Below are 13638 nucleotides of genomic sequence, written 5' to 3' on the forward strand. Positions count from 1 at the left end.
TCTCCTGGAGGAGCTGGGAATCTCAAAGCAAAGGGGGAAGAAATAAAACGGCTTCACCTGAAGAATATGAGCGTAGTCATTGTTATTACAGGGCTATTAAAAGATCTTGATTTATGATTTGCCGGTTTTATAGCGGTTTTTTTGGGATCGCTTCGCCGAAATCCTCCAATCCCCCCCCCCCCCCCCCCCCCTCCGGTCGCCGACGTTTCGGCGCAGGCATGCAGTTTTGCACGGTCATAATTGGCCGGCTCCTCAGCCTGAAGTTTATGAGTGACGACGGCCTTTCGGGAAAGGTGGACAAAGGGAAGCGGGAGTTGATGTGGGTTTACGATGCTGCAAAAGGGAAGGAAAGGAATGTAGCAAACCCCGAGTCTCCTGAGAACATCAACTTTGCCGAATGATTTGGTATGATTTTATGCGGAATGCGGAAAACTGCCTTCTGCCGGTAATTCTTGTGGCGGAAATGAGGCGCGGAAAACGATACTAACAGAGCTCGGCCTGTAGGTGTGGTCTAGAACAAATAGGTCATAAAGTTTGTATATAAAAGTGAGACATCGACATCATTTGCGAGTTGTTCTGTTCTGTTCCCACTCCACTCGTTCTAAGTTGTGGAAAACTCTTTTGGTGGTCCAAGGTCTGTTCTAAAGCGGTATAATAATAAAACGAAATATTAAAATTCATACTTAAACAACTCTCATAGTCCACGTTAAAACAGAAAATTTTTTATTACCTCAATTTGGTGTTAACGAAAGTTCACAGAAACATATTCCATCTGTCTCTTTAAGGCTCGAAGACTCAAATTAGTTTATGTGCCGTGGGATTGCCATCGAACCTGTTTAGCTTCATTCGATTTGTTGAACAATAGTTGACATGCGCTAATCCGGGCATGATCACAAACCGATTAAAAGAAAAAAAGAAAAGAGAAAATAAGGAGTTGTATTTTGCATGCCCCGGGACAAGATGGTCGCAAATGAAACCGCAAATGATTTGCCGACTCCGTAACCGGGCGGAACGGATCGTTATTTCGCCGATGAAGGTGAAGATGGCAATGGCATCAATTTGCAGGTGATAAATGAGCGGAACATAAAAAGCCGTGGCAAGAGAAAAAGAAAACCAAGGGGAAAGAGGGAAGACAGTCGGTAAAGGCTCTGGGGTGAGAATGTTTTCTTTCATTCCTTAGTTCCTTAGAATGATCCCTTGTCGTTCCGTTCTTGCGATTGTTAGTGAGGCGTGCGGTTGGCGTCCCGTTTTTCCTTTTTTGCGGATCAACGGAAAGTGACGTAAGACGAACGACGCAGCATCATTAATCGGTTCGAGGTCCCTCAGTTTGTTGATACCCCGGTAAGCCGATGTAACGATCGAATGTTGTATCGAGTTTTATTGTTATGGCCCGGAGGTTTTATGAACTGTTATGCAAAAACACACCCCCCGCTGGTCGGGCGAGCAAATGATGCGACGTTAAGCAGGGGCTCCGAGATGCATTGCGGTCGAATTCTGCTGCATCTTTGCGGGGATGCTTTATCCTTCCTTACACTGCGCCGAAAGGGTCCGTGGAGGATTCATCGTTCCGTGTACTCCGATTGATTTCATTCCAGGTTTAGACACAAATCAGACTGCAAAATATGGGAAATGAAATGCATCGGTGGGAAATCAAACGCATCCGGAAAGGCAGGGCAAGAAAATACATACCACAGAAGATTTGCGAGAAGTTCGTGCTCAACGAATGTTTTCCATTCTTTGATCGATGGGATGTCGTAAAGCTGTATCTCCAGGATGTTGTTCTACTCCTTGTCTGGCTTTGGATGTTTGGAATACGAACGGATTTGAGTTTGTATGGGAAGGACTGCAATAATAAGTGTAATGCATTTTGTTTGTTTATCCAAAGACATGTTTATGAGTTGCAACCAACCCTTCCGGTGATATGTCCAACTTTGAATAATTGTTGCTGTAAGGAAATGTCTTGACTGATGTAGAACCAGACACGTTTACTGGGGAATCGAGTTTATTAGAGGAGAGTTACCAAGTTAGTTACGCGTTCCACACTTAACCCCTCTGAAGAGGCATAAACTAATGGCGCTCCAGTGTAGCGCAAAAATAATTAAATTAAATTCAAACTGCAAACAAACAACTGCTCATTACCATCACAAACCCGCCGGCTACCGTTTGCCATCTTCGATTGGCCCTCAAACCCCTCCATGTCATTGGATTCGTTCGCGAGGGCACGACGGAACGGAATCGTGTAACGTTTCAATCAGTTCACTCAACCGTGTCGACTGCGTACGTTCGATGCATCGGAGGACACGGATACGGTAGGATGGTTCACGAGCAAGTCCTTGCCGCTCTAGAGCATGATCTGGTTTCGCCTCGGAGTGGGATTCGGTGGCCAGGTTAGCAGAGGGTCTCAACGTTTTGATACTAATCCCTATCTTCGGAAATGGCAGGAAACTGTGCAAAACGAACGAACACATTATTTTATATTTATGTTCTCTATCACAAATCATAATTATGTCGTTCTGTGTCAGAAAAGAGGCGCATGTTCATGAAGAACGAATTTAGCTTCCGAGTATGGAAATTGGGAAAATAAAGTCAACCATTCTAGCACCGATTATGACTCCTACCGGTGGTGAATTAATCCTTCCTTCGGTTGGCTGATTTAATACCATTTACTTTTGTTTATCTACAGATCTGATCTTCACGTTTTCGTCTCGATACTGAGCAAAAACCGTGCAGCATATGATGTACTGGCGCGATTTGTGTTTGTTTAAACGTGTTTCAATTTGTGTTTAAATTAAGCCGCCAAAGAACCATCAACATTTAAATCATCCTTTTGCGCCATCGGGGCCCTTTTATGAGGCGCGGGGTGGGTTTGGTATTGGTTCCGGTAGTTTAAGGGTGATGGTGCCGCGTTTTGGGTTCATTGGAAATGCGTACATTTAAATTTATGCAAAACATCCTTTCGACGGGACGACCCTTTGCAGTCGCGTCAACAACTGGGGTCCCCGTGTGTCACTGCGTTTTCGGAGCGATGGTGTTTAGATTAGATCAGCTAGCTTCAATTTTCATCAAATGATGAGGCTCGGGAGGATGAGCATTGGGTCGTTGCAGGGGCAGGCCCTCGAAAGAACACAAATCGTGGCCACGGTGTCAAGAGGGCGCTGCACCCGAACCCGTAGAAGAACAAAGCGTCGGAAAAATCCGAACCAAACGCAGTGCAACTCTCTCCTACTTTAATTACTAATTTATGCCGGGTTGTTGCATTGTTGCGCAAATGAACCCAAGCTTGCTGGCCTTCAAAATCTATAAATTTTCCGTTGTTTGGACGAAATGTCCGTGTAAATAATGGATGGGAGTAGGATGATATTTAATGAAAGAAACCATCACTCGTTTGCTAGAGAGGGACGAAATTTGCATATGAAATAACGATATTCCCGGGGGCCAAAAACTGAACTAGCTCAATCGAATGAAGATTTGTTTAGGGTCCAAAGTTTGAAGCGATTCAAAAAAAAAAAAAAAGGGCGAGCAGAGAACTGTTATGATTTTATTCGGATAATATCCAACCACTACAACAAAAACACAGACAAGAAAAGGGCTTTCGAGCCCCGGGGAAGCCAAGCGGGGGAAGAGAGGCGATGGTGTGAAAAAAGGGATTGGAGATAAATTTGCGAAGCTCCCAAAAGAAGTGGCCGTCCCGTTTCACTGCTTTTTCTCAAGGGAAAAACGAGAGGGGGTGGTGGGTCTGCCCATTCGCATTTACTCCAACTTTCTGTCAGTTGCATTGGCCTGTGGTTTCGGTGGTTTGTTCGTCGTCGGATCGGAAAAGTGGACCGCAATGGGGAAGCATATTTGAATATTCTCAGGCTTTGGCTTTCGGAACTCGCTTTTCACTCGATTGGAAAAGGGAGCGATGGGGGAGGGAGGGGGGTTGATAAATCGGTTGAATCCAAACTGACCTGATTGTTATGCAACAGTGCACATCGAACACACCGCACGGGTTGTGCTCTCAACCCGACTCGGGGGCCGGGAAGAAGAAATTAAGGAAAACTCCCGTGCCAAAAGCGGGAAACCTTCCCGGTGAACTTGAGGCAAAATGAAGCGTTCCGATTTTTCCAAAGCGAAGGCTGCAGATGAAGTGAACCTGCCGAGAGTGCACTTCAAAATATGCAGATGATCTTTCTTGAGTGCAGCATAAATATAAGGCCAAGCCTTTGGGAGAAACGTGCCGGATATATGGGCAACAGATATCACTCGGGACCAGACGGAAAGTATGTGTCCACTTCAGCGGATGGGGGGCTGCCGGAAAATTCCAAAGAGGCGTTGTGGACACAGACACAGACGAAATGAAAATGCATCTGATGGCTTTCGTTACTGCGGTCCCGTGTTTCCGGTTTGGAGTGTGTAAAACAGAAATAAAACACTCTTCCCGACAACACAACGAACGAACAACGAACTGGTCAGCGATATGCAGGGGGAGAGGGTTATGATTTGGCACGGGGATGAATGGAATTTCATTAGCCATTCTGTTCCGATACTCGCTCCCTTTTTCCAACCTTCCATGCAATTCCAAATGCAGATCATGTTTCGACGCTCTGTTCCTTTTGGCTTTAAAGGAAGAATGTTCACTTTTCGCCAGAGTTTGTTCGGTAACTTTTCCTTCGGAAGGGTCGAGCACCGCACACTGGCCTACCAATGGATGCATAGACAAACACACAAACGTAAAAAAACACAACTCCGAGCGACTACTTATCGCTTTGGGTGGTGCGCGTGATTATGAATCATTTTTTGTTTGCTTTCAAATATTAAATGATCTATTTTACTCACACACATATCACCTACCCCTTTTTTGAAGGGTGTCTCTGACCATGCCGGGGGTTGATGTTGTTGCTCACTTCGGGAAAGGGTTACAGGGGAAGGCATTACAACTGGCTTACATACACACCGACCGGTAAATCGACCATTGCAAGCTGGTGTCCTTTTCGCCTCAGCTTCCCTAGGCTGGCGTCCTTTTCGTTCTCTCAGGAACTCCCGGTGACGGCCTTGGGTTTGGGTGGCGATGGCACATAAATCATTGCGGCGTACTCCGTTGCGCGCCGACTATGAATAATTGCGCACACATACGCTCGGCACGGACACATCTGTGACAGCGGCAACATCAACAATAATAAACAGTTCGTTTTGTGTCCTCGAGAGCCTCTCGAAACGACGAGAAGAGAGTCCTTGTCCGGCGTGAAGTGGTATCTCCTTCGTGTTTCGGCTGGCGATTTGGACCGGATTTTCAGCCGTTTTGCTCGAGTAGGGCGAGTTTTGAACTTTATTACACCTTCGATAATGAATGCTTAAGAGGGATTAACGGATTTTCCATTTTTAGAGTGCACACCTTTCGGGTTTGGAGTGGGTCCGAAGGGGGGAGGGAGGTGGACGATCCGTGTGATGATTGTAAATCCTATCAAACGCGTAATGTTAACACCAGTTTATCGGTGTTCGTAGAATCTATTTTGCACGAGATAAGATATACACAGAGTTGAATTTCATATAACATTATTATTTTCGAAAAGGGTTCCGAGAGGCGATTAATCTGATTAAAAAGAACCCATTTCCGAACAACCGGAGTTCCTGATGCTGCGGGTTCCACAGTTGTTAGTTTCGGGCAGAGTGTTTTCCTTATCGAAAACACCATCAATCAAGCCACTGGTTAAGACCGAATGAAGAGGGACAGAGAGTCTGCAACACGCTCAATACATCATCATCGTCCAATTAAAGTCGCATTTTACCGAGTTTCTCTGGGAGGCCGCAAATAACACACTCCCCATTACGCCGATCCGTCACTATCGGATTGCATCCCTTTTTGGGAAGCGAGGGAGTGCATTGCAGTCCAGTTGCTTGCGTTCACATCCAATGTATCGCGGCCCTTTTTCGAATGGACAGAGCAGGAGCGTATGTAACAATTAATTAGACTTGATAAATGATCATTAATCGTGGCACCCACGGTTTCCAACTCCCGGTGTTTGCTGTTACATTGGATATGAGTGCTTTTTTTCTCCATCTGTTGCGGTTAAGGCTGTCGGCAAATAACGATCAACAAGCAAACAACACCGGTGGGAAGGTATTACAGAAACGAGCTGAGAGGGTGGAAGGGTATTTGGACGCGATTAAATTAATTTGTTCTAATCCGATATTGGGTGTCCCCCGGGCTTGGTTGTTCGCTTGATGTAGATGTAATCGACGACGGTTGACCACGCCGACCAAGTGGACCAGTTTCCAATCGGCTGGGCCCAAGGTCGGCCACACAATGTTGGTCTCCGTGTTGTGGTCGGCAATTAGTCGGCGTTGGTTGTCGAATCGAAACGCCACGATGTTGCGTGCGCGCGCGCTCCCGCGTCATCGGTCGGCGGGAAAACGATCAATCACTTCGGTTGAAGAAAATCCCACCCGCCCACGGGAAAGATGAAGGATGCAGTGGTGTGGTAGAGGTCGACGGTGTCTTTCAGCTTCCTCCCAGTGGTCTTGGTTCCGTGTACTAGATTAGCGGCTTTAGATGTAGTGCGAAAGTGCATGGTGACTGCCTTTGGATGAAACATAATTAATATCACATTAAACGCGTGCCGTAATTGACTCTCCCTTTTTTCTCCTTCTCTCTCTCTCCCTTCCCAGGCGTCAACATATGGGCGGGTGGACGACGGCAGCGGCGAACGCGAAGCAGAATGGTCTGTCCGCGACCCCGGGTCCGACCAGCAAGAGCGCCACGACGAGTCCGGATCGGTTGCGCGGAGCCACACACGATCTGTTCGAGCTGCTCGAGCGCGTCCAGTGCTCGCGCCTCGACGATCAACGCTGCGTCCTTCCATCGTACTTCACACAGGTGCGTCCGTTCTTCTTCATCCTTTACTTCCTCGTTGTGTTTTTTATTTCCGCCCCAAAAGGCCCCGATCATTATTATTACTACTTTAAGCCTTTACGCCACTTCAAAGAAATACGTTTTTAATTATTTTTACCGACAGCACTGGAAGGTCTTTCTTCTTCCCCTCGCTCCGGCTAGTCCTTTATCCTTCTGCCTTCTGTCCGGAGGAAGGTAGTTTAATTTATTCATTCACGTGCCACCACTTTGCGGGCTACCGAGGTGAACCGTTAAGACGCAATCGTGTTGCAGCTTGCCACGCTGCAATTCGCTTTTCGTTTACGAATATGATCCTTGCACTTATTGCGTTCATTTTTATCCTTATCGTCGTGGCCTTTTATTACCCCCACAGTTCCTGTATACTCGCTCCCTCTCTCACTCTTTCGCACAACGGTAGTGTGCCGAAAACGTCACAAAATGGTTTTGCGAATCGATCTTGACACGCGATGAACGATGAAGCAACCGAGTGGCACGCGCCAAAACCACCACCGGGTTGGAAAATGGGTCGGAAAACACACCAAACACCGTGGCAAGTGTTTGCTGCGACCTTCGCCTTCCACACACTTGCGTTTGTGGTGTCCGTCGCGGTTCAGTTCCGGTGCGTTCTTGTGGCGAATCCATTTAACCGATCGAGAAGAGAGATCGGCCTTTGACTTGTCGTTAAAATGGGTTCAGCTTTGGTGGACGGTGGAGACTTGACTTGTCTCGTGCTGTTGCTCATTATTGATTGGCACTTTCTTCATATTGTTATCGTCCAATTCGATCCGCTTTTTTAACCGTCGTTTGTAACCTTGAGGACGACTGTTTTTCTCTTTACATTATTTTCGTGTCATTGTACGTTTTTCCAGTTCCATGTGTCTCATGATTAATGACACTTTTTGTTACAATGTTGATCGAAATATAAATTAAAAATTAAAGAAAATCACCAATGCAACATTCATCGTGTTTTTCTTCGAAAAGTATAATTCCTTTGGTAGGCGACCGACCTATTGATTTAATTGACCAAAAGCGTTAACAATCATCCGGTGGATTGTGTTTCGCCGAATCGCATGACAGATCGTTTTCAATGTTCCACGTTCGTTTCGCATCGAGCCACCCCCAATCTGGAGGCCAATCTGTTGCCGTAGCAATAATACCGTCCGACCGGAACCGGAAGCCGGACGCTGCCTCGCTTGCCAAATAAGCTATCAAACTGAAATCGATATCTCCGTCCGCTTGCGGGAAGGATTATGGTTCCATTCTTCTCGCCAACAGGTGGAGGGACGGATGTTCAACAGGTGGTCACACAAACGCGCACCACCAAATCCATTCAGAGCGATTAGCTGAGTGCAAATCGGATTAGTGGATCTTGCTTGGTCGATTTCGACCGACCCCTTACCTGCGTGTGTAGGTTTATTCGGTGTCCCGGGGGGCTTTAAAAGCGAAAGAAGCGCGCACTGGTTTTAAACCTTTTTTAAAGATGCCGGCTCTTTTCTTGGAGTCACAAAAGAAAAGTCACAGAAGAAAAGGTCCTTGATCGAACGTAACCGCACTTCCAGAGAGGCATCTTCAATTTTCTCCATGACTAAGCATTGTGTAAAGTGCCTGGTGGTGGTGGTGGTGGTACATTCCTCGATCGTTGTTACCCCGCGTCCGCTTTCGTCACCCATGTGGACGTCCCTTCCTTGGCCGGAAATTTATTGGCGGAAAATTCAATAAGTGATTGAGCAAACTGCTAGCTTCCCATCGTACACTTGCGTTTGCGTTTGTGTGTACATATGATGAATGATGGGACAAATGGGCCCCCTGGCTTTGGCCAGCGAAGAGCAGGGCGGTGTAAACAATCACATTTCCAATTTTTCGCCGCCGCGGGCTCGCAATTGTTCCTGTGTGCGTCATCCGTCCGGCACTGTAACAGTTTGATGTACGTCGGGGAAAAGCACCCGGCTTTTCCATCATGTCGCACATAGTTGCACAAACAGGTGGGTGGTGAAAGAGACCATAGCGTCAACCCAACCTCTTTCCACCCCGTTCGGGCGCCGTTCATCATTTTTGATTGAATTGCGCTGCTCATGCTTCCGATGGCCACGTCGTGCGGGAAATATGTTCCCACCTGCGTGGAAGATGGATAGAATTTTCCGACATGACATCCCGCACCACCTCCTCCTCCGCCTTCTTTGCCGGAAGGAAACTCGTTGGCTGCGGAAATGGTTCTCTTCGTTTTTCTCGTGCCCTTTCCGCTTAATCGAAACGCGCTTGCGTTGGCGGCGGGAAGACCAGACCAGACCGTTGGAGTCATAAATCCATAAATCCGTCCCGGTCACAGGAGCGCCCAGAAAAAAACACCCGGAACCATCCGGGCAGGCTGGTGAAAACCTTCCCTTAACAGCTCACAAACACGAACACCGGTTCTTCGCGTTGCCAAGCGACGATTAACCGACTCGGCGAGAGAGAGACGCTCCAAGCGAATGGATGGAAATAAATTTTCATGAAAATCTCAACCTTTCGCATTGTGGTGTGTGGATCGTGTCCGCCACACGCACCACATACACGATCCAGCCGTGTTACGAGACTTGATTTGTGGTGCTTTGGAAACCTCACGCATCCCCCGAAGCTCACGCGGGTAACGGATTTTTCGGGGTTTCGGGAGAACCGAAAACCCAGCTGTATGTCTTCAGGGAAGCGAAAAACGGCCAAAACCCCATTTGCCACGCGTCCTCTAGTCGCGCCGTTTGTTCGAGTTCGATCATAAAAGTCATAAAACTTCGAACCCTCCTCCGAACAAAACTTTGCAGCATAAAACGGGCGAGGGTTTCTCTCTTCCTCCTCGGCGGGGTTGTTTTCATGTATGTTTTAAATCGGTCAACCGGGAGATGGTGATAGATTTTAAAAACACTTCTCTCCAAAAACACACCACCACTTCTCCTCACCCTACTCGCTGAAGTGAAGTGTGTTTATGGCAGGCGGAACAAGCAATGCAATTCGGAGACCAAAGTCGAACGAACCCTTCGATCGAGCTGGTTAAAAATAGTCATAAAAATTTACGATCCTAAAAATTCTATCTGTAGAAGGGTGTCCAGATGAGTGCATCTGATGCACAAGCAGCCCGGGTTGGGGTTGTATGTCAATTGATGCGTCGTCGAAGGATTAGTGCACGGATTGAGGGATGTTGTTTTCGTGATGAGGTTGACATGAGCGAGGAATAAAACAACCCGTTAACAAAACTTTTGTGCCTTTTAAAAGAGGAAGCTTCAAAACATAATCGCTGTCATAACAGCTCGCGCTCTAAGTGATGCCTGTATCGCCTCAACAGATGTCCAAATGACCGCCAAAAATGTTGCTCTACTTTTGGAACGAATCATTACCCATTAATCCACGGGATCTCCACGCCTTACGAGCTCATCATATCCCGCTGCTCGTTTTTTCGGTGGGCAAACGGAGAAGAAAACATAAAACTACCGTAGGGGTGGTGGCCTCGATTCCGAACATCTGGGCCCCCGACGAAACCCGTAATCTTCGGCGGCCTGGGTCCTTACAAATCGTTTGTTTTTCTACCCACGTGTCCACTGATCGTTCCAAGAACAAGAAGGAGCAAGATACCAAAAAAAGTAATGGAACCGTCAGTGTCTCAAGAAGGCGTTAAAAAAGTGCGTGCACGCAAACAATATGTCACACCGCCGACACCCATCATCAAAGCCGAGGGCCTCTGGTGTGTCGTGTGTTGTTGTGGGTATTGATCGCCGCCGGGAGCTCTATATCTGCTATTGCTCTCCTAACATCTGGCGGGCATAAAGAAGCCACACGCTGACAAAGTGCGCGCGCCTCGTCCTGCCTTGAAGCGTGCGATTTTAAGAGGTCCCTCAAAGGTCTTACTTCTACCGATTTTGACTCCCGTCAACAGCATTTTTCCTTTTTTTTCCCCTCTAGCGGAAATAATGTTGATGTCGCGACAATGAGTGAAATGAAGTGTCAAACGATGATCACCACACGTACAAGACAAGACCTCCGAAACGAGCGTAAGGATGTGGAGTGTAAGGAAAAACAACACCCGGTGCATCCCACCGTGACATACCGGGATACGTGGCCTTTGGCTTTGGGGTGTTCTCTTGCTTCTGTTGTACCATTCTTGATGAGGTGATAAGTGCCTTCAATCGCAGGATCTTTTTTTTACCTTAGACAAATGGGACGGGATCAGGCACATGGCGAGGACAGTTTTCCTTTTTCCCCCGAAGGCAGTAAATAATGATAGTCTCGGAAAGCGGCAAGTCAGCGGGAATGATTGGTCACAGACGATCTTGATGAGTCTTTAATTGATCGAAGACGCAATCGCCGATGTTGTCTCCGGTTCTAAACAAGCGCCACGATTCTGATCCATATAATGAGCGATCATTTCCACCACACGCTGCTAGAGGATCCTTGCTTCACGTGAGCGTCATTAGAGGGAAGGTTCTCGATCCGACGGGAACCGATAGCGGAGAGGACAATTTATGACACATCCTACCAAACAAGCCGTAGCGCCATTAACGCTCCAAGGACAAGCCATAATTCCTAATCCCCGATTCGCCCGGGGTCCCTTTTGTTTGGTTGCTCCCGGTTTTGTCCCCGGCAGCAATTAACAGCTTTTCAGGCCTCATGTCCGGCACACATCTGTTCCACCTTCCCTTCGTCCTCGGTCCCCTTGAAACGCCCCTTCCCTCGAACCAGATGATCGATTTAATTGTCCTGAATGCTGCCTCACTAACCAACCCTCAGGTGTGTCCCTTTTCGCAAATTTTCCTATTGACCACATACATGTCCACCGTTTTGGGTTCGATTTTAAATTGTTCTGGACCTGAACAGCTCTATTCATGCCGATGTCCGATGGAGTGGCGGATTTGTTTTTAATTGTTTACGCGAATGCGTTTTGCTCCCTTATTTCTTTCCTGCTTTCTCGTTGTCCAAAATCCGCTTTTCACTCTTGATTTCACTATTCTCCGATCCGGAGATGTGCAATAAATCGATTATGAATTCTATGATTGCATCACAAACGGGGCGACTCTCAGTTTACCTTCGGATGAATAATGGCTTCATCCTTAGAACCTTTCCTGCGCGTGCCAGGAAGAGAAACAAATCAAATTGTAAAAATGATCGATGGGAAAGGGATACATTGTAAAAGCGATAGAAAATGTACATTTTCCAGGCAATCTCTCATAATTGTGTTGGCCGAGACGACCTGGTCGTGAACCGAAAGGAGTGCAGAAGATTGAAAAAGCGCAATCTATTTTATAATTACCAGCACTTATTTCCGTTTCCTTTCCGTCCGGCCGTCGGCGTCCCTTGTCGCAAGGAATGCAGGTGGAACGGAAGTAGGTGGAAGTGACTGGTTAATCTCTTAAATTACCCACACGCTCTCCCTCTTCCAAGACCAACCAGCGACCAGTCCCTGTCGCACGAGCGTTTGTCCCCTCTAAGGGCCTCAAGATTTATTGTCTTGAGCGAAAGATTTACTACCATTCGCTGGCCTGACCTATCCTTCGGCTTCGGTGGGACGTGTTGTTCCTTTCGCGTCGTATCTCTCCGTGTCGAGGAAGTGACCTGTGGTGCCATCTCTCCCGGATCCCGAAGGTCCGATCCGTCCCGGTAGGGTCCGAGGTCAGGGCACAGGACGTTTGAAGCATCTTAACCGGTCCAGGGCATTAACAGGGCACAGTCTTTCCCGCCCCATGTTTGGTCCTTTGCCGACTTTACAGCACTTGGCTCTCGTATGCCTTCTCCATCGGATGGTTCCGCTTGATCGGAACCTATCGCGTTTCACGTAGCCGGAAAGTGGAACTAAATGTGACGCCTTGATTGCACTTATTGGATTGTAAAATTTCAATTGCCTTAATGGTCCATCGGATGGATTACGACGAACGTCCAATCGAGCTCCAGCGCGGAGTCCAGCTTCTAGATGGCCCTGTTCGGGTTAGTAAAAGGATCCATAAAACATGCAATCAAGATAAATTTCATATTCATAACTCCACCGTACTCTTTCGCTTGGCTAGAATTGGCTAAGCTCGGTTCGATGCTTATGGTGTCGTGTCTCGTACGGCGATTTCATTGCAATTTTATGAGACGATCACCTCCGCAAAACGTAGCTCTCGTGTATGTCCTTACCATTCTTGTACGTGTTTTTCTACTGGATTCCGGACACACTCCCACTTTGGGAAGAGTGTTAAATTGGATTTCTTCGTCGTCAAGGGCAACTCGCCACATTATGGTTGACTCACTATGGGCCACTGTTTCGGTGGATATCCGATACCGTCAACATCTCTTTTGGGGTGAAATTTGTGTTTTTAATTTTGCAATTTGGGTGCAAGTTCTGCCCGGAATCGGCCCGCTCGAATTACGTAACTGCCCACCGTCAACCTGGGTGTCATCCAATTGCCTTGGTTGGTCAGAAAGCTGGCAAGGACACGAAAAACATACGATTTAATGTCGTTTGCCCCCACGCTTTGGACGGGTCGCGCGGGTGCGTTGGCATATAATTGTCCTATAATTTATCCGTCTTATGATCCTCCAAGTGGTGTCGGTGGGCTTACCTGAGAGTAAAACACGATCCCAAACTGTGCCCACAAACGGTAGTGATTCCATAACGATTATGACATATGGTTAAAACCAGCACAACTGTTTCATTCCGGCAAGCTAAACTTTTTTTTCCTTCCAGTTATCATCAATTGAAAGGGTTAGAGACGGGGCAAAAAATTGTAAAACTCATAAACAACTAAGAAACAAACACCACGACCTCG

The 13638-nt window shown here is 47.3% G+C and overlaps 1 protein-coding gene across 2 annotated transcripts in view; it reads left to right on the top strand.

The window, feature by feature from the left end:
• Positions 1–13638, top strand: part of LOC131267058 (rap1 GTPase-activating protein 1) — a 128565-nt gene that overhangs the window by 67572 nt on the left and 47355 nt on the right. For both annotated transcript variants that reach the window (XM_058269811.1, XM_058269812.1), the window contains exon 3: positions 6649–6856. In XM_058269811.1, the coding sequence (XP_058125794.1) occupies positions 6649–6856 (208 nt within the window). The remainder of the gene's footprint in view (positions 1–6648; positions 6857–13638) is intronic.

The sequence above is a fragment of the Anopheles coustani genome, chromosome 2 (assembly GCF_943734705.1).
Source record: "Anopheles coustani chromosome 2, idAnoCousDA_361_x.2, whole genome shotgun sequence".
NCBI lineage: Eukaryota > Metazoa > Arthropoda > Insecta > Diptera > Culicidae > Anopheles > Anopheles coustani.